The sequence below is a fragment of the Dryobates pubescens genome, chromosome 3 (assembly GCF_014839835.1).
Source record: "Dryobates pubescens isolate bDryPub1 chromosome 3, bDryPub1.pri, whole genome shotgun sequence".
Classification (NCBI taxonomy): Eukaryota; Metazoa; Chordata; class Aves; order Piciformes; family Picidae; genus Dryobates; species Dryobates pubescens.
In genome coordinates, this window is record NC_071614.1 from 48681872 (window position 1) to 48708442 (window position 26571).

General features: G+C 41.9%; 1 protein-coding gene across 3 annotated transcripts in view; it reads right to left on the reverse strand.

Annotated features, from left to right (window-relative positions):
* KIF16B (kinesin family member 16B) overlaps window positions 1-26571 on the reverse strand; it is a 173415-nt gene that overhangs the window by 21840 nt on the left and 125004 nt on the right. For all 3 annotated transcript variants that reach the window (XM_054180111.1, XM_054180109.1, XM_054180108.1), the window contains one exon: window positions 4695-4778. In XM_054180111.1, coding sequence (XP_054036086.1) covers window positions 4695-4778 — 84 coding nt within the window. The remainder of the gene's footprint in view (window positions 1-4694; window positions 4779-26571) is intronic.

The window sequence follows — 26571 nt, forward strand, 5'->3', positions numbered from 1 at the left end:
TAGTTGATTGGGTGGTGTTGGATGATAGGTTGGACACAATGATCTTGAAGGTCTCTTCCAACCTGGTCTATTCTATTCTATTCTATTCTATGGTGGTGGTGTATCCCAAGTGCAGGACCCGGCACTTGGCTTTGTTAAACCTCACACAACTAGCCTCAATCCATTGACCCAGCCTGTCCAAAAATCACACTAGAAATCAAAGCCTTCTCCTCAAGGTCATCTCACACAAAAAATAGTATGAGTAATGTGCTCTCCTACCAGCAAGCTTGTGAATCTTGTGGCTATTAAACATTTGTATCAGCTAGGATTAATAAAAGAGCATAAACTTTGCAATTTATGTGATTTTGAACTACAATCTGCACAATTTGGTGCTCTCTGACGTCTTTTTCTCCAAGTCTCTTGGAAACTCTTGGTCTCTTCTCTCAATTGACTAGTGATAGGACAAGAGGAAATGGCCTCAAGTTGCACCAGGGGAGGTTTAGATTGGATATTGGGGGGGAAAAAAATCTTTACTGCAAGATTGGCCAGGCATTGGAACAGGCTACCCAGGGAACTGTTGGAGTCACCATCTTCAGAGGTGCTCAAAAAACATATAGACATAGCTCTTCACAACCTGGTTTAGTGGTCATGGTAGTGTTGGGCTAACAGTTGGACTTGATCTTAAGAGGTCTTTTCCAACCTTAATGATTGCACAATTCTAAGTGAGTTAATCTCTATTATGATGAAATATACCCACTTGTAATCTCAAACCAAAATAAGATGACATGACAACCTTGAAGCAAATGCTTGAGCTGGCCTCTGATTCTAGTTGCCTTGGAAGGTACTAAAAATCCCTCTGCTCTTCTCAGTACTTCTCCTATTGTGGCAAGAATCCAAGAGGGGATGTGTAGGAAACCCCATCTTCCTAAGTTCTCCTGCAAAGAATGTTTTAGACAAATCTTTTTGTATTTAATTACAAAGAAAAATTCTCTGACTGAAGCAAAAGTGATTCAAATAGAATAACAATTTAGATACCTGCACTAGAAGCAGCTCTGTGATTGCTGTAAGTTGAGTTAATTGGAAAGGTAGTTTTGCTCCTGCAGTGACTCTCAGTTTGCTTCATTTTCCCAGATCAGAGTGAGGGCTGCAATCTGGTTTTGATGTGAGGAAAGAGCCTGTGGGGCCATTTCAGTACCCAGCTGCTAATTCCTACAAATAGTCTAGTCAGGCTGCTTGACTGAAACAACAGGCTAAGTTGTCTCATCCCTTATGCAGGTGTACATCTGAGTGTGAACTGGTTTGTGCCCAAGGTAAAATGACAAAAAAAAAGGAAAAAAGAAACTACTACAGCTCAGAGATGACCTGTGGAAAGCACTGGTCTAGCCTAAGCTATACTATCCTGCTTCAACCCAAAGAGTTCATGAAAAACAAGGTGCAGTCCAGTCACAGCCTATTCAGGACTGTTTACACTTATCCTGGGCTAAACTCTGTCATCCGATGAGCCCTTCCCAGCAAAGATGGAGAGTCAGGGAAAGGAGAGAAGACCCACAGGATGAAATTAAATCGGGCACAATGAAAGAGCCAAATCAGTACCAATGTTAATACAAGATACACAGTTTGGCCAGCAAATTGTGCAGCAGTCACAACACCCACGAAGGGAGGCCTCAGGAGCAAGCAAAGCAGCACAGAGCCCAAGCAGGAAGCCCTCTTCCTAAGCAGGAGGCTCTCCTCAGCAAACTTCCCCTTTACACCAAGGATGATGCTCATGGTCTGCAATACACTTGTAGGCAATGCCAGTCAGCTGTGCTGATTGACTCAGAACTGCTAATGGCCTGCAGTCCACGGCTGGCCTTGGATTCTATCCTAGGACTCTGTCCCAGCAAAACCAGGACAAGGACATATAAATACCTGATGTAAAAACTGCAAATGTCTGTGCCATCCATCACCAGGATGACAGCTCTACTAATGACCTTACAATATAGAATATTTGTTCAGAGCACTTATCAGATTGATATTTGTCACGCTGTAATCTATTTTCAGTCTATAAAGTCAGCTTGGATGTTGGATAATAACATACTTTTTTTTGGTGGCCTGGAAGCTGTGCTTTGTTTTTCTACAAATGCTGTATTGCCTTCATTACCTCCTGAATAGCCATATGAAACAATCAAATCAACCTTCAGACCATACTACAGAATCACAGAATCAACCAGGTTGGAAAACACCGCAGAGATCATCAAGTCCAACCTATACCCTAATACCTAACACCTCGGGACAACTAAACCATGGCTCCAAGTGCCACATCCAATCCTTTTTTGAACACCTCCAGGGATGGTGACTCCACCACCTCCCTGGGCAGCACATTCCACTGGCCAATTACTCTTTCTGTGAAAAACTTTCTCCTCATGTCAAGCCTAAACTTCCCCTGGTGCCGCTTGAGACATATTACAGCTGTAACACCACATCACCTGCAAGGCTTGAAAGAGATTGCAAAGGGTTTTCAGCAAATCAAGGTACAGGATCATGTGTGAAAGCCAACTGCACACAAGCCATGTTTTCTCTCTAGGCTCTCACCTTTTACCTGATTGAATTCTTATGTGAGAAATGTGCTGAGGTCAAGAGACCAAAAAAACACATCCCTTACAGAGGCTATTTATTAATTTATTGCTTTCCATTTAGCCTGCTGTAGTTTGCTCGAGGCTCACATGAAATTGAAAGCCATGAGGCAGTAGCAGCCAGTATTTTAAATAGAACTAATGCCTGTGCCATCCTCACTACCATACTTTTTCTACCTGTCAAATACTTTCCCAGTGTAAATCAAGATGTGCTTTGAGCACCCAAAGCTTTACTTCACTTTGTAAACCGTTAGCTGATTTCTCTTGCTCTTCACCAAGGAAGCTGGAGCTATGTTAGCTGAAACTCTGCAGCCACAGACAAATCCAGGGCAAACCACTTCAAAATTCAGAGCAAAAAGAAAATACCGTGATTAAAGATCCAGACACAAGATAGTTTTGTTCAGCTTGCTGCATCAAATTACTCATAGCCAGGAAGGTAACACTTGCTTGGCTGCCTGTCCTCTTTACCTAACTTTCTCTTAGCCACAGGCAATCTTCAGTTTCTCCAACACTGAGTGATTTGTCAAGATGACTCTGTGGCATGGCCAAGTGTGCTATTTGGCAAAACATATTCATGTGAACAGTGATCATATCATAGGAGCGGAGAATGGTTTGAGTTGGAAGGGACCTTAAAGATCATCTAGTTCCAACTTCCCCTGTCATGGGCAGGGACAGCTTCCACTAGACCAGGTTGCTCAAAAAGCCCAGTCCAACCTGGCCTTGAACAATGGGGCATCCACAACTTCCTTGGGCAGCCTGTTCCAGTTCCTCTTTCAGTTTGGAACTGTTACGCCTTGCCTCATCACTATACTTCCCCAGAAAGTCTTATAATTATGTTTGCAAAGTATATACATGTCAAAGTTTTAACGCCTTATTTTTGTTAAAATAGGTACAATTTTATTGTAAGCTAAAAACTGGCTACACAGAGAGCTGTAAGAACCATATGACTGGGATCAAAGCATCACTGTACCCAGAACTGTTAACATTCTGAAACATTACAATAAAATCCATTAGTAAATCAACGAAAGGTCAGAAAGATTAAGGGATTAAATTTCTTACTGGCACAAAAATATGCAAATTGAGTGCTAGATGGAGATGTGGCCATGCCTTATGCCCTCTAGAGAGTACATGAAATGGGAAAAATAGATTACATTACAATACTACATGCAAGACAGCCTCACATCAAGTCAGTGGGGAGATGTTTTGTTGCTAGATCAAAGAACAGGTAAAATACCTAAAGAAAATTTTAAAACATGAAAGAAAAGATTCCAGTTGGAAGCAATCTACTTTTATATTAATTTCCCTAAATCTCTACTTAATGTTACTTTAGCTCCATAAAGAATTTAATTCCTAATGACTAGCATGATCAGCTAATCCTCATGTGGCAACAATATAGTTGTGGAGTGTATGATTTAGTCCTTGTTCACACCTCCTCTACTTTCCCCAAACCCCACCTCCTGTCCCTGGTCTGCAATAATGCATTCATTAACATAGAAACATAAAGACCTCATGTAGGATAGGAGACAAAAATCAGACCATGCACATAGCTCTGCAGAACAAGCAAAACCCCACAAACTCTCACAATAAAATTAACTTTAAAACCCCAATACCAAACACTCAGAAAGCTGAGTTACAAAATAAAGCTCAAAGATGCCTAAATATCACTTTCCTCCTGTCATGAGATATTTGGATATAACAACTATGACAAAACAGTTAATCTTTAGCCAAAACATTGCATTTAAAGCAGCAGTATTTATTTAATTGTCTTGTACAGAGACCATCTGTCTAGAGTGAACACTTACCTCACCCACAATCTTACCTCCTAAATAAATGTACCTCCCATGACTGTCTCTAGAGAGATGCCTTTTCTTCCCCCCCCACCTAGTCCAGGATTAATTATTTTTTTCTTTCTTTTTTTTTTTAAGGCATGTTTCATTACTTTGCAATCTACTGCTGCCATCTCCTGTGTTAAATGAGGCAGAAAGTAACTTCACAGTTAGAAGCGGGCTATTCAGCTTTGGCCATATGGGAATGGTTCTGCTGGTCAAGCACAGCATTCCACCAAAATGCACCACAAAAGCCTGTTAAAAAAGTTGGCATTACCTCTAAGTGACTCCGTCGTTCTGCAATCACTCGTTCATCCTTGTTTCCAAAGAGCTTCTTTGGAGGGAATTCTAAAGAGGCAAGCTGGAAGACATTAAAGGACAAAAAAGTATCAGAAGTGACATGCTGAAATGAGAAAATTCTCTTTAAACTATGAAGCAATTGAGAAGAAAATACCAAATATTCATGAGCTACACTACATGCTACTAGCAAGGATCACATTACATGTTGCTGCTGATGTTATTGCTATCTGGTCTGTAGCACTGCTAAGATAAAAAAACATTCTGTCATAAAGGAGAGGCAGAAAGCAAAGGAATCAGACCACTGCTGTTTGCTCATGTAAAGACTACAAAGTTGTAAACTGAATCTGATGTGATAGCACCAGCTAAGAAGTCAGCAAGATCTCTTCAGGAATTCTGGGTATCTTAAAAGTTTGCATTTAGACTTTTAAAATCTGTGGTCCCCAACTGTGCTGCCATGCCATTTCTCTGTCTTTTAGAATAGAATAGAATAGAATAAACCGGGTTGGAAGAGACCTCCAAGATCATCCTTCCAACCCATCAACCAATCCAACACCACCTAAACAACTAACCTACGGCACCAAGCACCCCATCAAGTCTCCTCCTGAAAACCTCCAATGACAGCGACTCCACCACCTCCCCAGGCAGCCCATTCCAATGGGCAATCACTCTCTCTGTATAGAACTTCTTCCTCACATCCAACCTAAACCTCCCCTGGCACAGACTGAGACTGTGTCCTCTTGTTCTGGTACTGGCTGCCTGGCAGAAGAGACCATCATCCGTCTGTCTACAACCTCGCTTCAGGTAGTTGTAGAGAGCAATAAGGTCACCCCTGAGTCTCCTTCTCTCCAGGCTAAGCAACCCCAGCTCCCTCAGCCTCTCCTCGTAGGGCTTGTGTTCCAAGCCCCTCACCAACTTTGTTGCCCCTCTCTGGACATGCTCCAGCAAGTCAACATCCTTCCTAAATTGAGGGGCCCAGAACTGGACACAGGACTCGAGGTGTGGCCTAACCAGTGCAGTGTACAGGGGCAGAATGACGTCCCTGCTCCTGCTGGCCACACTGTTCCTGATGCAGGCCAGGATGCCATTGGCCCTCCTGGATGCCTGGGCACACCGCAGGCTCATTTTCAGCCTACCATCAACCAGCACCCCCAGGTCCCTTTCCACCTGACTGCTCTCCAGCCACTCTGACCCCAGCCTGTAGCTCTGCATGGGGTTGTTGTGGCCAATGTGCAGAACCCAGCACTTGGATGTGTTAAATCTCATGCCCTTGGACTCTGCCCATCTGCCCAGCCTGTCGAGGTCCCTCTGCAGAGCCTCTCTACCCTCCAGCAGATCAACTCCTGCCCCCAGCTTGGTGTCGTCAGCAAATTTACTGATGATGGACTCAATGCCCTCATCCAGATCATCAATAAAGATGTTAAAGAGCACAGGGCCCAGCACTGATCCTTGGGGCACACCACTAGTGACTGGCTGCCTATGGTGGATCATAAACATCAGATCTTTGGGCCTCAGACCTATCACTAGGGTTATGCTGTGGAAGATGGCAGTGCTGGACTCCAGATGACACTTGAGCCAGACCTGAGGGACTTTTCGTTTTGCCTTGTACCTATAACTTCTTCCTTCCAGCAAGAACAGGCTAAGGGCATGCACGTACACTGTAATGGTAGCTAAGATAATGAGAAGTGGAACTTCTTGAGCTGTAGCTCAATCACATCCAAATGTGTGTCCATCCTGGAAGCTGATAGCTTTAATTTCTGAAGAGCAAACTCCCACGCATCACACTGAAAATTAAAATCATGGCAGCAGCACAACTCCTCAAAACAGCTATTCAGATCTGTCCTTCTAGGAGTTCTTCCACAGGAGTGGTCAAAGCTATCTTTTAATTTCTTTTTCATTCTGTAGAAACTGTGGCAAGCTACTCTGGTAAGGGAGAGAGCAAGGGCACTTTCTTCCTTTCTTTTACACCAATAAATAAAATGTGTGAACAGATTCCAGCCAACTCTATCTGGGAAACACACAAAAGACACAAGCACCAAAGAACTTGGCCTGCTAAGACACTGATGCTGGGAATGATGCACAAGAAAGCAAGTCCTCACCACATAGGTTGTGCTTACACTTAAAGGCACATCAAAAGTGATTTCTTCCTAACTCTCACTCTGTGAGACAGAAATATACAACCTCACATTGGTATTGCTGGAGCTACTTTGCAGGCAAAAGCCCTGTGCTTCTGCACCAGCTCCTCTGGCTATTTCATGATATGGAAATAACAAACAAGATATACCATTTTCTTATATATCAGCACACACAGGGCTGTGGGGAATTTATAACTGGTGACAAGGAGCAGCAATATACTGAATTAAACAAGGAGATTCATTATTAACACTAACTCACAGTATCACAGTACATTAGAGGCTGGGAAGGACCCCCAGAGATCACTGAGTCCAACTCCCCTGTCAAAGCAGGATCACCTATGATGGTCCTCACAGGAATACATCCAGACAGGTTAAGAAATTCTCCAGAGAAGGAGACTCCACAGCCTCTCTGGGCAGCCTGTTCCAGTGCTCCATAACCCTCACTGTAAAGAAGTTTCTCCTCATGTTGAGGTGGAATCTTCTATGTTCAAGCTTGTACCTGTTGTTATTTTTGTCTTGTTATTGTGCAACACCAAAAAGCAACTGGCCCCCTCCAGTTAGGACCCACCCCTCAGATATTTATAGACAATGATCAGATCCCCTCTCAGTTTTCTCTTCTCATGACTAAACAGGCCCAGGTCTCTCAGCCCCTCTTCATAGGGGAGGTGCTCAAGTCCCCTAATCATCCTCTTAGCTCTTTAAAATACAGTGGAATTCCACAATACAAATAATTGATTCCCATTCTCTGGTTCAAATCCAAACTGGAGGAGAGGCTGAGGGAGCTGGGGATGTTTAGCCTGGTGAAGAGAAGGCTCAGGGGAGACCTTATTGCTCTGTACAACTACCTGAAAGGAGGTTGTAGCCAGGTGGGGGCAGTCTCTTCTCCCAGTGGCAGAATAAGAGGACACAGTCTTAAGCTGTGCCAGGAAAAGTTTAGGGTGGATGTTAGGAAGAAATTCTTCCCAGTAAGAGAGATTTGCCATTGGAATGGGCTGCCCAGGAAGGTGGTGGAGTCACCATCACTGGAAGTACTTAAAAAGAGGCTGGATGAAGCACTTAAGGCCATGGTTTAGTTGATTAGATGGTGTTGAGTGATAGGTTGGGCTTGATGATCTCAAAGGTCTTTTCCAACTTGGTTATTTCTGTGATTCTGTGGGTAATATTAAAGAAACGCCTACACATCTTCAAATGAGCAACATGAAGCAACGTAGGGAACCAGAGGAGATGGAAAAGACATCTGCTCTGCATCAGTCTTGCCAGAAAGCCCCAATTATATCCCTCAAATTTTGCCAACCATATTCTTCTCAGTGTGTTTGCTTCTTCATGTTGGCAGTACATAACCAAACAGTATTCTATAATTACATCCTTGGGACTTATTTTCATTGCATTACTCCTTAACCTACACAGGATTATAACTGCTAGTATTTTCAAGGATTTGAAAATCCCACCCCTGTAGAAATGGTATTTTATTAAACAGCACTGCCTCACATCACTGCCAGAAATAAGCAAGATTGGTTTTGTATTTGTTGGCTAATACTTTCATTATAGAATTTTAAAATAGCATCTCTTAAAAAAGCCACATTTGCACAAATTAAAAACCCCTACTGTTATAACATCCTCAGATGAAAGCAAGGTATTTCAGCTAAAATCAGGAACAGTTTTACCTAAGCTAAGCATGATTTTAACAGGTGTTTGGGGAGTGATCCTACAAAGCTCCACAATAGGCAAATTGGTTTCCTAATCTGTTAAGATTTCTGGATACATAGATTAGCCCAGGTTGGAAGGGACCTCAAAATATCATGTGGTCCAACTGTTAGAAAAAATCTTAGAAGAAAACCAGTTGCATTTTCTGAAGACGGTCTGTTTTGCCAATCTCCTTCAACCCGAAGTAGCTACTCACACAGCTTCAAAATTTCTTAACTTCCACATCACTTTGAAGCACAAATCACCAAATCCAAGGCACTTTCCTCTGGAAGGTGTGTTACAATGAACAGGGGGTTGGACTAGATAGATGACATTGAGATACTTGAATGTGTCCAGAGAAGGGCAACGAGGCTGGGGAGTGGTCTCGAGCACAAGCCCTGTGAGGAGAGGCTGAGGGAGCTGGGGTTGTTGGACTTGACGCTCTCTGCAGTCTTTTCCAACCTGGTTCATTCTGTGATTCTGTGACGTTAGGAGGTCCCTTTCAACCTAGACCATTGTCTGATTCTATGACCAGTTAGTCATCTAATGCAGCCACCATGTCTACAGAAGGTCCACAACCTTGAGCCTGCTGGAACATTACTGTGTCCCACTCTTTCCAAAGGGTCTTCTGCCTCCTCTTTTAGACAAACAATTGAGAGGTATCCATCTCACAAATAAATAATGGAGATCATTCCTGTCATACAACAGGTGACCACCCAGCTACATAACAGAAAACCCTCCAGCTGTAGATTTCACCATCCCTTCAGCAACCCTTGGAAGCCTTGAATGATTACAATCCATTCTACTCCATTGCAGGTCAATAGCTTAACCCCTATCAAAAAGACAGCCAAAACTCTCCAGGCTTTAGCATCAGACTGTCTGAATGCTCTTGCAGACATCAAAGCACCCAATTTACAGGGAGAACATTATCTCTGAAACATGAAAACTATAACTATTCATTCAGTAACATGAATCAATACAAAATATGTAACTGTGTAGTTTCACTGTGAGAGGAAGTTGGTTCATTTAGATAAAAATACAGTATTAGGGTAGTGTGCTTATCTAGATCACCACTGTAAGTCAGAGTGACCAAATTCCTCCTTCGGTGTTGGGAAAGGAAAAAAACCAGTTGGTGCAAGAGTGCCAATAACATTTTCTCATCTCATCATAATTTTGGCTTATAAAGAAATAAAGAAAAATAAATAAGTAAAATAAAATAATCCTCACCATCCCAGAAATACAAATATAGTGAATTAATGACAAAAGTTATGATCACTGTCTATACAGATTTTCTGTTCTGATGTATCATTTGACATACAGACTCTGACTGTATGTGATTCAGACATGCAACAATTAAAAAGGACTGAGGTTTATTTAAAATACCTTACTTTGTTTGACTTGTGTCAAACATTTCAGCAAATTTTGTTACTAGTAATGCTACACCACCTTTGAGAATCTGCACAGTAACTTCATGTGAGCTTGAGACTCAGTTGTTCTATGAAATGGCAGAGATCTGCAGGTGTAGATTTTGCACCAAGATGTTTGCTTTGGCTTGAAGACTATTTCACACTATGCAGATTCAGGAGGATAAATTATTCTTTTAGAGTTAAATGGTGGCGTGCCTTCTGGAACATATTCGTTCTTCAAGGGTCACACCATGACTAGGAGATGAACATTTTGTGGCCATACAAGACATAACACTAGGGTTCCACAGGCAGCAGGGTAAATTTTTCCACTTCCCTGACATTTCAGAAGCACACCCATCCTCTCTCTGTCCTCCTTGCTGCAGTGGCAATGAAAGCATTTGGCAGTCAGTCTCTTTCAGTGGGGATGCTTTGTCATTTTCCAGGGCTGTTGATGAGGTGATGTGTTTTCTGTCAGGGGAAATTAAGAGGCATATTCCCCAGTATGACAGGAAGAGAGAGCTTGAATGATTTCCTGAGAAGCTTCTGTACGTAGTGTGCAAGATTTCTAATTTTTATTTTGGCTGCAGAAGCATTTCCCTACTAAATTACAGCATGGCTGCAATACAAATTCCATTTATATCCATAGGAGTGTGCACACACAGAGAGGCACATACCATGGGCAAGGCTGGGAATACTCTTAGACTCCAATGCAAAGCCAGATAACACTTTTAAATAGTACAGAGACACCCCAGGACTGCACATCAGCAATCCTGATGTCTTTTAGACATTAAGCTTTTCACAGTTAATGATGTTTATCCTATCTGGTAAACGTTGCTAGGCAGTAGCAGTCCTAGGGAAAGGCAAACAGTCATTTGCAATTTACTCCCTAATTTCTTTATAATAAATAAAAGCTGTATTTGGTTTCTGAGTCTTTTATTACTTGGGGGTATGTTGTTTGGCTGTGTCTCAGCAACCTTATCCGTAATAAATGACAGCCTTCTAGGGACTGATACTGCACCCAACGCTGTTTACTATCTTCAGAACTGATCTGATGTTGCGATCAAGAGCACCCCGATGACACTGGCAGACCACACAAAAATGAATGGAGAGGCTGACACTCAAGAAGGGAGAGCCACTCTCCAGGAAGACCTGGGCAGACTGAAGGAGTGGGCCAGCAAGAACCTTATGAAGTTCAACAGGGACAAATGTAGGCTGGAAAGCAGCCCTGTGGAAAGGGACCTGGGGATCTTAGTGGACAACAAGCTCAGCATGAGTAAACAGTGTGCTGCAGGTAAAGAAAGATACCGGCCTCTAACTAGACTTGCACAGCACTTTGCAAGATGGTGTTTCAATATCGTGGACCACAGTAAAACATCACACAGTACAGTCATGTAGGCTTGTCACTTCTGAAGCATGAAATTGCTCAAAGTGTTACGCTCCCTAAACATTAGGGGGGAAAAAAAGCAAAGCATCATTTTCCAACATCAATCAAAAATCTACAAATCTGCAGGACTGAAACATGTCATTATGTCTTGGGGGTAAAAAAAAGGAATCTATGTTTTTAGTGACTATAATGTAGTAAAAGATTTTTTTTTTTTCCCCAAGAAGAAAAAACAGGACAGGCATTGATGGAGGCTGAGTCAACTTTAATCTTTCATCTCAAATTCTCTTTGTACTTCAATGTTTTGATATATTTAAATGGGGGGGAAAGGGGGAAAAAAAGAAAATTAAGGAAATGCTAACCATTAAGTTAAAAAGTCAGCCATCTTTAACTCTCACGTTAACTTTACAAGCTGAACTTTCTCATTTTTCAAAGGGCATGTCTGACTTTTGATCCTTTGTACCAGAAATCTCTGTCACAGAACAGAAAAAAAATCAAAGAGCAGAATGTGGCACAGTTTTGCAGCCAACGTGGCTGCACCTGATTTGATTTTGCAGTGAGTAATGACAGAAAAATCTGTCCTACTTTTAGTTTTTGAAGTTTAAACAAAGTAACTTAAGCCTTTCGTTCTCAAGATGTACTAAGACTCTCAGAATCTCAAGAAACTGGACAAAAGCTGTATTCTTGACTAGGAATTTGCACTGAATATTTAGGGATTTGACAACAAGGTAAACAAAAAAGCTTAACTCCTACATTTTTGTTAGTATTTCGTCTGCAATAAACCACCTATACATAATTGCATAAGAAAGCCTTAGGCAAAGGGGAAAAGTTGACACTTGATGAACAGATTAAATGCTGCTTTATGAATTCTGAAAAAAAAAAAGATGATATCAAAGATTAATTATTTGAACATGCACTATCCACTAAATAAGCCAACAAAGTCACTTTAAAATTACGTAAAGCACTTTTTCAGTTGATGCAGCTCAAACTATTTCAAAGTTCAAATGAGGCTTTCCCAGATAAGAGTGAATAAAACTCTAAACTAGTTCTCCTTTTAAAACAAATGTATTGGGTTTGGCTGAGCTGCAGTTCATCTCCCCAGAGCATCTTTCTAGCGCTGTGGTTTTTGTAGCGCTGTAGCTGGGTGTTGATAACACACTGGTGTTTTGGCTACTGCTCAGCCAAGCACCAAGGTTGTGCTTTTCTAGCACTGTGTCCCCTCAACAGTGGGCTGAAGCTGAAATATGTGCAGGATCTTGGGAAGGGACACAGCTAGGCCAGCTGACCCAAACTGATCAAAGGGGTGTCCATGCCATATGGAGACTTATAAAACCCACCTGGATACGTTCCTCTGGATCTGGATGAACCTGCTCTGGCAGAGGGGTTGGACTAGATCTCCAGAGGTCCCTTCCAACCCCTGCCATCCTACGATTCTATGAGTCCCTGCAGAAGGTCCCTGATATCAGCCTAACACTGTCAGTCCTTCAATGGCCTCGAGAAAAGCAAGCTCTGCTTCAGCCCATCAGCTCCCCAAGTCTTTGTAGTGTTCCTGACACCTGAAGGTCAACCCTGCTATCTCTCAGCTACTTGATCAAAGCTGCAGCCTTCCAGCTTTCTGTTGTTGTCTTTCCTTTCTACTGCAGTCTGCAATGCGTGGATGTCACTCAAACACTCACAAACAAACAAGCAACTCCTCCTTCCTTGAAAGGATCTACTCTGAAAAATCCTAAATAAATCAAACAGCAAATATATATATTTGCTGTAATATATATCTCTTCACAAATACAGGAGAGACCATACTGTAGAATGATGCATTGGAGTCTTGGGTTTTGGAGGTTTGGGCTGATTGGTGTCTGGTTTTTTTTCCAGTATAGGCTGAATACGGTTTATGCCAGAGGAAGCTGGTTTGCCCCACATACATGAGAATACTCTTTTCTTCCTGCTCTCCATCTGTTTTGCTCTGTGCCAAAGGTTTATTGGTCCACACAACTGGTTTAACCTTTGCACGTTTTGGCTGGCAGAAGCAATTCCTGGCCTCTCGTGCAGGCAGCCTTCTACACCAGGCTCCCCCAGAACTCACTCCATTGAGGACAGAGTGTACTGGAGACCCTGCTTGGGTTAACCTGCCAGGCAAGTTCCCTGCTGTCCTCAGGCTGGCTACAATTCCTTGTCTTTTTCCTGCTTATCTCTCTGGAGCTCACCCATGCATAAGCAGGCAGCTCCTCTACACCATTCCTCTGCAATGAGACATGCCAAAAAAAGCACCAGCACTTACATCTCCTCCCAGAAATATAGGCAGTTCTGCTGCAAATCCCCTTAAAGTCTGCACGCTGTGACTAAGCACCCAGAGCATCTTCTATGGAATGGCCAATACATGAGCAGCTTTCTCAGGATGCAGAAGTTTTCACAGCTCTGCTGTCACTGAGTAACTCTCTTTGAACTTTATCTTCCTGGCTTGCTTGCTAGTTACCTTCCTCAGACAGGCATATCTGTTTCTAAAAAGGACATTTCAGCTTCATCTGTCACTGAAGAGGGATACGAACACAAAAAAGGAATTCACCTCTTGTGAACCTCCCTGAAGCCTCCCTCTGACGATTCAGAATTACCAAGTAGGCTTGGACACCAAAGCTTTCCCTTCTGCATTTCACTAACTATCCCTCACTGTCTTTGAATTGTGCCTACCTGCCTATGAAACAGTCATCTGTGATTATCAAAAAGTTTGAGAATTCTCATATCCAAGTTTCTTTTTTAAACAAGCAGGCTAACCCAGACTTGATATGCATTTTTGGGACTACGGTAAGATGTGAAGGCCACTGCTTGTCTCATTTTAACTCCATTTAGTCTGCCTCCTGCTATTGAGAAAAATCAAATTAACTTCAGCCAAAGAAGTTACTTTGCATTAGAGGGGTGTTTTTCATCTCCTTAAAGCAATTTCTAGACTAGTCCAAATAATAACACAGCGAAATAGAGCCATAAATGATAGTCGATATAATAGTTGACAAATTACTTCATCGTTTTGTTCATTATAAGCAGTAGGATGGTGTTCAAATGCAGAATAACTATAAAAATGAGTGATAGGATGTATCAGAGTTCATGCAAACCCTTTCCAGTTCTAGAAAATTATGCAACTTCGGGATTCTACTCTCTCCTATAAAAACTGAAAACTAATACCGCCAAGGCTTCTTTCTAAATATAAACCTGCCTTGGCTCAGGATTAACACCCAAGGAAAGAAGGACAAAAATTGGTCCAAATGGCAAATAAAATGTATTAAGTCCTCTATACAGGCTGTGGAAAGGCAAAATAAGATGATGCAGAAACAGCAGATGATGCAGAAACCAACCCAAAGGATATAATTTTCTCACATGTAAGCCAGTTAAAACCAAATACAAATCACAGAATCATAGAACTGTTTTGTTTGGAAGAGACCTTCAAGATTGTGTCCACCCATCAACCTAAGACTACTATGGTCATTAAATCACATCCTGAAGTGCCAAATCACAGAATATAAGGGGTTGGAAGACACCTCGAAAGATTATCTCCCCCAACCCCCTGCCAGAGCAGGATCACCTATACCAGATCACACAAGAACATATCCAGGCAGGTTTTGACTATCTCCAGAGAGGTAGCCTGTGCCAGTGTTCTGTTACCCACACAGCAAAAAAAGTTTGTCCTCATCTTTCCATGAAACTTCCTATGCCTCAACTTCCATCCATTGCCCCTTGTCATGTCACTGGGCATCACCAAGCAGAGCCTGACTCTATCCTCTTGGCACTCACCCCTTACATAAACATGAATGAGGTCACCTCTCAGTCTTGTCCTCTCCAAGCTAAAGAGCCCCAGCTCCCTCAGTCTCTCCTTGTAAGGAAGATGTTCCACTCCCTTAACCATTTTTGTCGCTCTGTGCTGGACTCTTTCAGGCAGTTCTCTGAGGTCCTTCTTGAACTTAGGGGCCCAGAACTAAACACAATATTCCAGATGCAGCCACACCAGGGCAGAGTAGGAGGAGGAGAACCTCTCTCAACCTACTAACCACACCCCTTCCAATACACCCCAGAATGGCATTGGCCTTCTTAGCCAGAAGAGCACAGAGCTGGCTCATGGTCAACCTTCCATCCACTAGGACCCTCAGGTCCTTTTCCCCTTCACTGCTCTACAATAATTAAATAAGGTTTGTAGATGCATTTGGAAAACAAACAGGAAAAAATGGCAACATACCATCTCCTTGTAACTTTAAATTTGCTCCTGTGTTTGTCAATCCCTTGCCCCATGATAGAATTCTCTGGAGAAAGATACCAATACCATGTGGCAGTCTATGGTCCAGGACTAGGGTACATGCTGACCTAGAGAGTCTATGAAGTTTAACACATATTTTCTATGCTTTTAGGTCATGATTTTGCAAGCTAAACTTTTTGGGTTTTTTTTCTATGTAGTCTCAGGTCATGGCACGTGGTTATTTCTTTAAGGAAATGGCAACAACTGCTGGGCTTGCAAGGTCATGTCTTCAAAGCTCACCCCTTTAATCTTCTGGTTCTCTCTGCAGAGTTTATTTTCCTTTCAAAAATTATTTGGGATTTGATTATCTTCCCACTGGGATTTCTAGCAAGGTACAGGAAGCATCCCTGCAATAGCACAATGTGGACCACACAGCAGACACCATCTTGGTGATGGCTGGGTGCAGTCTTACCCCACTCACTACATTGCTGTCGATGCTACATCGGGGATCAGGCCGCTCCGATTGCACATCAAGTGGTCACAGTACCATTTGACTTAAGCAACAGGAATAGGTTCAGAGAGGAGACTTCACCCTAGCAGTTTTCACAGCTCTTTGCAAAAAGATTTGCTTGCTGCATACGAGCTCATCTCAGTGATACCTGGCAGCATTTATGAAACATCCTTGTCTCCTGTGGCCAACTCCTGCCATAAATTTCAGCCACCCTTGCCTTTGAGAAATGCTAATAATGAAAACTCATCAAGGAGCAGCAATAATTTCTGCTGCTGACTAGATGGATGCCTTCCTGACTACTCAAAATTAATGGCAGATCTCAGGGTCTTCCAGAACATCTGTCACAGAGAAACACACCTGCAAACGAACACACAGGATGCCTCCAGGTTTGATTTGTTATATATATAAAGCAGCAACTCTCACAACAAACCAGACTGATTACAAGAAGTAGTTAGGTAGCATTCTGTGTCATTTAAAATTATAAAACCAGAGAAAATGCAGCTCAAGGAGGCAAATGGAAAGCTTAAAAGGAAATACGTAGCCCCTCCTCCAACAGTAGGAGTGATTGATAGTCACATAGGTTATAGATAAATTTTCACTGATGACTAGTCTTAGACATTATAGAATGTTCTGTGAGTCCAATCTGGACACCTCAGCTCAAGAAGGACAAAGAACTACTGGAGAGAGTCCAGCATAGGGACACTAAGATGCTGAGGGGACTGGACCATCTCTCATGAGGAAAGGCTGAGAGCTAGGGCTGTTCAGCTTGGAGAAGAGGAGGCTGAGGGGGAATCTTATTAATGCTTACAAATACATACACGGGGGGTGTCAGGAAGGTGGGGCCACACTCTTCACAGTGATCTCCAGTGACAGAAGGTAATGGGCATCAACACAAACATAGGAAGTTCCATCTAACCATGAGAAGGAACTTTCTGTTGAGGGTGGCAGAGCACTGGAACAGGCTGCCCAGAGAGGTGGTGAAGATTGTCAAGGCCTGCCTGGATGTGTTCCTACATGATCTGATGTAGGTGATCCTGCTCTGGCAGGGGGTTGGAACCAGTGATCTTCAGAGATCCTTTCCAACCCCTACCATTTTGTGATTCTATGATAGAACCAGTTGCTTAATCACATGATTAAAAACAAGCTGTAAACCTCATTCAAATCTGGGATTTTCCTGCCCCCATTACTGTTGTCACTAGATTATGCTTAAAATGACTGACAACTAATTAAATGTAATAAATATAAAAGATACATCTTCGGGACCTGGTGAAGGACTTTGAATCTGCAGGACAAAAAAATAAAACAACTCAAGAGACCAGGAAGATCACTGATGCTATCAATTACACAGGCACTACCCTATTTAGTACTGCTTTTCAGATTCTGAAGTCACAGGGGTGGAGGGGGGGGACGGGACAGATACTTGTTTCCCACAGTATAAGAGAACTTCTTGATAGAGGACTTGAAGATAAAGCCTTAGAAAGCAATGAATGTACCACACACAGAGAGAAAACTCAAAGACACACTTGACTAAAATGCCATGGTATTGAAGCCAACATCATTATTCAGGGCTGTAGTTAACTATTAACTGTTTTGGTTTGGATTACACATCAGCAGACTCACAATTACTGTCAGATGCCTTCTAGAAGGCTGTAATAGAATCACAGAATGCATTGGGTTGGAAGGGACCCTTGAAGGTCAGCTCCACTGCAGGAAGCAGGGATATCTTCAACTAGATCAGGTTGCTCAGAGTCCCATCAAGCCTGACCTTGAATGTCACCAGGGATGGGGCCCCCACCACATCTCTGAGAAACCTGTTCCAGTATTTCACTACTCTCTGCTCTCCTCAAAGGGAGCCTCCTACAACTATGACTCCTCTTCTGTGTACAGGTGGCAGTACTAACATGGGAGGTAGTTCATCCTGGTATTAGTGACTCCTCTGGCATGGAGGAATTGATGCCCACATCATCCATTAACTAGGTCCTCCACCTCTAGAGTCTCACACCTACTGTGTAGTGGCACTAGAGGAGGCATGGTGGGCAAGGAGAGGGCTTGCTTGCCTCCCCTAATGGGGACTTTTTTCCACTCACTGCTTACCTTCAGGGCCCTACCTACCTTCTGGTGTGGGGAGGATGCAGGATCCCAGGCAAGCAGGGAGTGTTCAGTTTGAGAGAAACCTGAAGTATTTCACAGAAAACACTGACACAGACCCCAGTGCCCAAGCAGTTGACAGAACTGCACAGCACAAACCATTAAAGTGTCAGACAGAATCACAGAATTGCCAGGGTTTGAAGGGACCTCAAAGATCATCCAGTTACAACCCTCCTGCCATAAGCAGTGACACCTCACACTAGATCAGGTTGTTCAGAGCCCCCCAGCCTTATAAACTTCCAGTGATGAGGCTTCTAACACCTCCATGGGCAACCTGTTCCAGTGTCTCACCACCCTCATTAATACCCAGTGGTACCAACAGCTATGACAGAAATAAGTCAATTCAATACAGGAGAAAGTGGCCAAATAGAACTCTACCTTTGATAGTTTTTCATCATTCCCAGCATCATAACCCTTTCTAGGCAACCAGTGGATGTTTTATGCTGGCTCCCAAAGTTCAGCAATCCTGAAAAGTCTGCTTTTTCATCTCACTCATGCTCAGGTCACCAACATTCCCACAAGGAATTTTGTTTTTCAGACACAGGCAGACAGCCTGCCCTCTGTGCTATTATTCCTGGCTTTGGTTCTGAAATACACCCTAGAGTAGACTGGACAACATCCTATACTTTCAGTCTTCTCTTGACACTTTCAATTATACACCTGCAGCTCAGTATTTTTCCTGAGAGTCAATACTTCTTTATGTTTATTCTCATATTAAACCACAAGAGATTGTGTTTTATTGATTTTTGTCATGCAGGGATGACTAATAAATTTTGCTGGTTGGGTATTCTTGCTCTGGGCTCTGTAGTGGGGTGGACAATTCTCCTGTGTAAGATGCAGCCTTGTGTATGTTCTGTGTTACAGAGACAGATGGTAAAAGACCCTGCCAGACTTTTAATGCATTTACATTACAGCAATCAAGAACATATCCTGAGAGCCTTACAGGAAGACCTCATTGTCAGAACAAGGCTTTTAGAAACTGCTGCTCAAGTCTGTGAAATCTGTCATCTTCCTTTCTTCTGAGGACAACCCGTTTTTAATGAAGAAACAATACTATTTTCACTATATCAGCTCTGAAAGCTCATTGCCAGCCACATGATCAATTAATATTTATATAGAACCTTACACAAAAAGGTGTCTCCTGCAGCCTGTAACAGCGCTAACCATAAAGCTGCTTTGGGTTGGATTTTGGGTTGGTTTTGTTTCTTGTATTTTTTTTTACAACAAATTCACAATTTAACCAACCTAATATATTAAAGAGGGGGATATTTACAACAGAACACTGCAGTTACACTTCATGGCTTTCTCTGTTTCACTTGTGATTACCCTCTGTTGGACTGACCCTGCATCTGACTTGTCACTTCACCTTGTAAGCTGATCCCTGAGCATCAACCAGAGTGGCTGGTAACACCATCCTGGCTCTGCTCAGATAGTGTTGGACTGTGCCCTCATCATCAAGGTCCCCACTGTGCTGCAGCCACCCATAGCTCTTGGCGTGTCTTCTCCCTTGTGGAGCAGCCCTCACCTTGCTGCTCCCTGAGAGCTGCATAGAATCCTCCAGTGGGAAATTCAGGGTGGGACTCACCTTGGATGTTCTGAAATGACACATGAAGCCACTTACCTTTCTATAGTGAATGCAAATGGGGCCTATGAAGACAAAGAACTCAATTTAACCATTACACCCTAAAAAGCATGAATGTCACGAATCACAGGATGTTAGGGGTTGGAAGGGACCTCCAGAGATCGAGTCCAACCCCCCTGCCAGAAAAGGACCATAGAATCTAGCGCAGATCGCACAGGAATGAATCCAGATGGGTCTTGAAAATCTCTGGAGAAGACTCCACAAACCCTCTGGGGAGCCTGTTCCAGGGCTCTGTGACCCTCACAGTGAAGACATATTTTATACTGAGGTATGCACCTCAGTACAAAATACCTATGATCTTTGAGCCTTCCAGGGCATTAATACAAAAATAAACAGCTAAATATTCATATTGCACTTCAAAATCTACAACTTGTATTTCCCTGTTTGTTCTCTCAGTGGTTCCAAAGAGATGACAGTTCTGCAATATCCTGTTGAAAAGCTGCCACATGAAGCTCAAGACAAGTTTGCTATAATTCTCCAGAACAGGCAGTGAATATTGTGCACCACAGCAGTTTCACATCTGCAGTTGTGTCTAAATGTGCAAGGGGAAAAGGTGACAGGCAGCACAGCTGGGACCAGACAGGTCTTGCTCTTATTTATGTTATTGCTCAATATTAACACAGGTATTTTCACAAAAAAACAAAGTTAGATCTCAGTCATCCTAAATGAAGTGAAACCAAAGGATTGTACTTGAAAAGTCTACTTAATCTAGCTGCACATCCCTCACCAACACAGTAAGAACAAGTTGTTCTTCCCCAAATCCTTAGAAAACACTGAGACTGTCAATAGCAGCTAATGATTAATGAAGCACAAGTCTTGAAGTTCCTCCAAAGCAAGGCAATCATAAAAAAAAAAACAAAAAAAGAAAAAAACAACATCAAAAACTCCAAAAATCCCCTCTGCCTTTCACTAAGCAGGAAGAAAAGTGAGACACAAGATTGCATTCCCCAAGCCTACAGTCAGGATCAGCTAAGGAATGGCTGGATCTCCGCAACAAGTCATATTGTCTAGGAATTGCTCTTCTCAGAGGCATTCCTCTCTTGCAGGTACCTATTACTCATCTGAAACTATTTTATTGATAAAACACCACGAATATTTTGATACCATGCAAATTTACTGGATAATTGAGCAGAGCCTTGAAAATCGGATTATCAAACAATCAAAGCAATTATTCTATCAAATGGTTTGTGAATGATGAGATGAAAGACTTACTCCTCTCTAAATGCCTCTTTTTATCCACTTCTGCATTACTAATGCACAATCAATGAAATCTGGAATTTGATGCCTGCCTGCAGGTTAATCTTGTCTCATGCTGAATTTATCAGAAAATCTATAAAGCTAAAGGTATTTTCCCAGAGAGCCATTTGGAAACTTGTAGATTTCAGTACCTGCTCAGGACAGACCTAAAATAATCCCAAGTCTCATCATCAACCAAAACACAGGAGGAAGGAAGGGGAAGGAGGAGAGACAGAGTGAAACTCTATTTCTGCAGAATTGCTTGTCCCACGTCAAGAAAATTTTCTTGCACAAATCTAGCAGCCAAACCAACAATCATCACAAATTAATTCCAACCCTGGGATCTTGCAAGGCTCTTACACATCCAGATTCTGCTTCATTACAAGAAATCCACACACTGAATTAATTTTCCTACTCAAAATAAACTGGGAATTGCATATTACGCTGGAAGCAAATAAGCCAGGGGGTTTGCTGCGTCTCAAATGCTCCAGTTCTGATAAGCAACTATGAATTCAGAGGGTCCACATGGAATAAATATTCTTTCCCATAATCAAATGCATACTGAACTACAATATATGGTTACCAGCAATGTTTTTCACACTTTACTTATGGGAAAAGGTTCTTCTCATTTGTAGACTGATGTACTGAGCAAAGTCCTAACATTTCTTTCAAAACCAGCAGCAGCCAAAAGTTTCATGCTTCAGAAATGAAGGCCAGACAAAGCACTTAGATATCTACCTCTTAAATAACTTCTATAGCAAGTGGCAAAACAAAGCTGATGGGGAAGTACCGAGTGCTCTGAACATCATAAAATTGAGAATGGGATCTGGAAATGTGCATGTGACAAAATATTGCTTCCTCTATGTGCACTTCCTGGCTGTTACAGGTGACAAGAATGTGAATATTAAAATGATCCATACCGTAATTACTGTTATTTGTACCGAATAAAGGTGAAGACTACAATCACGTGCTTGCGTAAGAAGGTTTACACACCGGTGTGTATTCCAAAACCTGCTACTTCAGTTTTCTTTCAGTATTTATGGAAAGGCAGATTATTAAAGCTAGTAACATTCCAGGAGAGAAAGTGAAAATTAAGGTCTGCCACTAGTTTAGGATTTCTGTTTCAGAAAGTGTTTTCTAAATGCTTTTCTATATACTTATAATTCTGTCACAGGTGCTATTTTAATGCACACCATGGCATTTTCTGTTTACAGGCAGATCAACGTCACTAACAACTTCCATTTTAATTTGTGCCAAAATACAGAGTTTCTAGGAAACAACAAAAAAAGGCGTTTAGCCTGCTCATGCATTCTTGGTGTTTGTTGTAAGGTTATATTCAAAGTTACTCCTACCTTGTTTTTCCATTGTATAAAACCAGAATTCCAGTGCATATTTCTGATTATTTTTAAAAATATATCCAATTTTGCTAGTTTTTAACAAGAAATACCCTTCAGGTCCAGGCAGAACTGAATCTTGATGTATCATCACAGACTGTGCCAGCTAATGGTCATGGAGTGTGGGAGTTCCTAGAGGCTGAAAGAACCTGAATTAAGAATTAATATCCAGACAAACCTGAAATTCCTGAAATAATAAAATAGCATTTGCAGGATGTTTTGTACCATCGTGTTCATTGCTCTCTCAAATACATGTAATCTGTGATTTTAAATTGCTCCTTGGACCCAAAAGCTTCCCAATATTAATCTTAACAATCACTGCACTTGTGAACAAATTGGGACTTTGGTCTCTGCAGGACCAAGGCTTTGCCATAAGCATTGCAGGTTTCAGAACAAAGTCATTTTAACTATCACCTTAGGTGTTTTTAGTTACAGATGCTTACAACTATAGCGCTACTTAAAGCTGAACACTAGAAGTATCCAAATGCCCAGAATTTTGCACTCAATGAAACTACCTAAACCTTGTATAACAATTATGTAGTTACTAATGGTAGTAAATGCAGAAATCCAATGGTTGAACCAGCAGAGCTCCAGTCTGGCCAGCTCCGATGCAACAAGCTTTTGATTTTTGCTGCCAAAGCAGTTCCTAAGCTCTAGGAGCTCCCCAGTTACATGGCAACTGGCTTGCAAGACATGCAAGCCAAGTACCTCAAAGTTATTGCTTCCTCACCCTTTTCCCTCTCAAAGTAATCTTCAGAGATTAACATAAATTTTACATGTAATGAAATGCTACAGCTGCACAATTACAACCCAAAATTAGAGCAGCAAGCCAGCCAGGATGCCAGCACAAATGCTGCCTTAAGTGCACAAGTCTGCTGCTTTATGAGTCTCTTCCTGGTTTAACTTCTCTAAGAACCTTGTCTCTCTGATAAGGCTTTCAAAAATAAATTAATTACATAAACATACAGAAAATGTCCAATTATGCTTGAGACCAACAAGGGGAAATAATTTTTTAAAAAAATCCCCTTATCATAGAATCATAAAATGGGTTGGGTTGGAAAGAACCTTTAAAGGCCAATCCCTCCCAGCGATCAAGGACGTCTTCAGCTACATCAGGTCACCCAGAGCCCTATCCAACGTGACCTAGAATGTTTCCAGGGATGGGGCATCCATCATCCCTTTCTGGGCATTCTGGGCCAGTGTCTCACCACACTCACTTTAAAACATTTCTTCCTTCTCTCTAGTCTACATCTCCCCTATTTTAGTTTAAAACCATCACCTCTTGTCCTGTCATAGCAAGCCCTGCTAAAAGGTCTCTATTTTTCTTACAAGAACCCTTTATGTACTGAAAAGCTTCAATGAGGGCTCCCTGAAGCCTTCTCCTCCCCAGGCTGAATAATCCCAACACTCTCAGCCTGTCTTCAGAGGAGAGGTGCTCCAACCCTCTCATCATTTGGGGCCTCCACTGAAACCACCCCAACAGGTTCATGTCCTTCTTGTGCAGAGGACTCCAGAGCCGGACACAGCACTGTAGGTGGGGTCTCACCACAGCTGAGCAGGAGGGTCGAAATCACCTCCCTTGATCTGCTGGTTACAAAGTTAGTGCAAAATTACATTTCTGACAGTGATCCTGGGGAGAATCTCTTCCAGAACCTAAGGATGTTTTCCTAAAATGAATAGCTTCACCTCCAACTCATCCCCTCATCATCATCTGTGCCAGAACTTAATATCAAAGATTTCTTCCACTTCTTGCTTAGCAAGGGCACCAGATATATGGAAGAAGAATATACAGATCCCTCCCAGGCAGTTACCCATAAGAGGAGTATGGAGGCAAAATGAAAGGATAGTGAGATCAGTCAGCAGTGGTTACATTAACAGTGGCATGCCTCTTTGTTCATCATTGAAGAGTTGAATTACTCCTAAAGGAGAAGTAATACTAGAAAAGTCTAAAAAGGAAAGAAAAGATTACAAAGCTGATGTCTGTTTTATTTTAATAGCAAGCATATACACAATATGTTGGGTGGCTGTGGGCAGTATGGATGGATGATATTAGAACTTGCTTCACACAAACATTCATCTTCTCTCAAATGCAAATACTTCCAACAAAAACCAGACAATAGCTTTGAGTTTTAAATACTTAAAACTGAAATACTTCAAAATCTTTTTAAAATAAGCTTGAAACAGATGTTTTGAATTCTATGCATTTTCAAAAACATTCATATACTGTTTCTAAAAAACCTGAGAAATACTTTCTGCCCTGTGAGTTGCATGCAATTTTCACAGGTATGCAAAGCAAAGAGCTGCCTGTTAACTCCTCTAGTTGACAACAGCCTTGAGGATGTTTCTGATAAGCAGAGGATATCACCTTCAGAAATAAAATTAAATATATAATTCTTAATTATATTACTGATGACTTGCCTCCACAACACTACACTTTAAAAAACAGGCACCATTTTTTCCTAATGGTTATAAAACACAGTTTTTACAATCCAATACTTAAGGCACCTGAAGAACTCTGTCATCCAAGCAACAGCCTCTGATCCCAGTTTCTGGTATGGATGTGTTACTGCACTGTATTGTGCACACTCATCTCCCTGGTAGGAACAGCAGATGGGAGGTATGGGCAGATAATCTGGTAACTGGAAGGCTGAAGTTTGCTGTGGTTTCAGACATAGATGTTCTGCATCCATTCAGTCATGTAAGATGATACAAAGGAGAGCAGCACCAGAGGAAACTGACTCAATTATGACCTAAGATTATTTCAAAATTAGATCCAGTCCTTTTGTGCTTTAGATTGCGAAAGACAGAAATATAGATTTATCTACAGACCTCCATACAAATGCAAATACCTAAATGATTACATTCTGTTAAATAAACTAGAAGTCAATAGCTTTGGCACTCCCAGAGAAATCTTGACTACACATGTACCTCAGTGTCTCCACAAATGAATCTATAAATGCAAGCAGGTATTTTACCTTCTCTTTGGCAGTTCTCCATGGATTTACTAACCTTTTAAGCCAAAAATCACTGCTAGTAATAAAAATGCCTCAATAGTAGCTACTTCTCTTAATGCTATGTATAGATTTGCTCAGTGATGCCCAGTGACAGGACAAGGGGCAATGGGTGGAAGCTGAGGCATAGGAAGTTCCATGGAAACATGAGGAAAAAATTTTTCATTGTGAGGGTACAGATTACTGGAACAGGCTGCCCAGGGGGGTTGTGGAGTCTCACTTCATGGAAATACTCAGCCCCTAACATTCTGTGATTCTGTGAGTTTTAAGCATATGGGAAGAGGTTTCAGTAAGACTTACAGAGACCTCTATAACCAGAATCTACAGTGAAAGCCCCAGAAAATCTGGCTTAGATATCTGGATTAAAGTGCGAATTAAGGATTCCCATGTGAAGAAGGGGCTTCATAAACCTTGGGTTTGGCTTGAGAAAGACAGACAATTGTTCCTTTGCTCTCTTTTGAAAGAGGGAAATGGCAAAGTGTTGGGAAGAAGGAAGCTGTCTCGACTGTGCATTGCTCAAACTTGCTGAACTAACAGAGATGGGAGAGTGAGCTTTCCCTTAGAACAAGATAAGAATCAGGAAAGGAAGTTTTTCTGCAGAAATCAGCACTCTGGTAGTATTTCAAAGCCATGAACTATTAAGAATAGATGAAGGTGAGGGGAGGAAGAGACTCTTATGCTGAAAGTTCTTACTTCACTATTAAAGAGTCCACTTGCTTCTGTTTCTGATTAATAACAAACAGAAAGTATGTCCCTGACAGAGACTGCTGCAACTGAAAACCAAGGCCTTAATTAAAATTCCAAAAATAATAAGAGAGTCATTAACAATCTAGCAAGGTAAGAAAGCTGAAGCTGGGTAAATGACAGTCATGCAGACCTAAAAAAAATCCAGGCACCGTTAAACGCCTGGTACTTAACTGCCACCGGCACAATCTCACCCTGCTGCAGCTTCTTCAGTCTTCCAAAATTTGCATGTGACACATTTCAATTAGATACCCAGTCATCAGCAGCCACTTAATTACATCAGAAGACACGAGCAGGTGTATAAAATATATGGCATATTGTATGACTGGAGGACATTAGATAGTTCGTGCTTC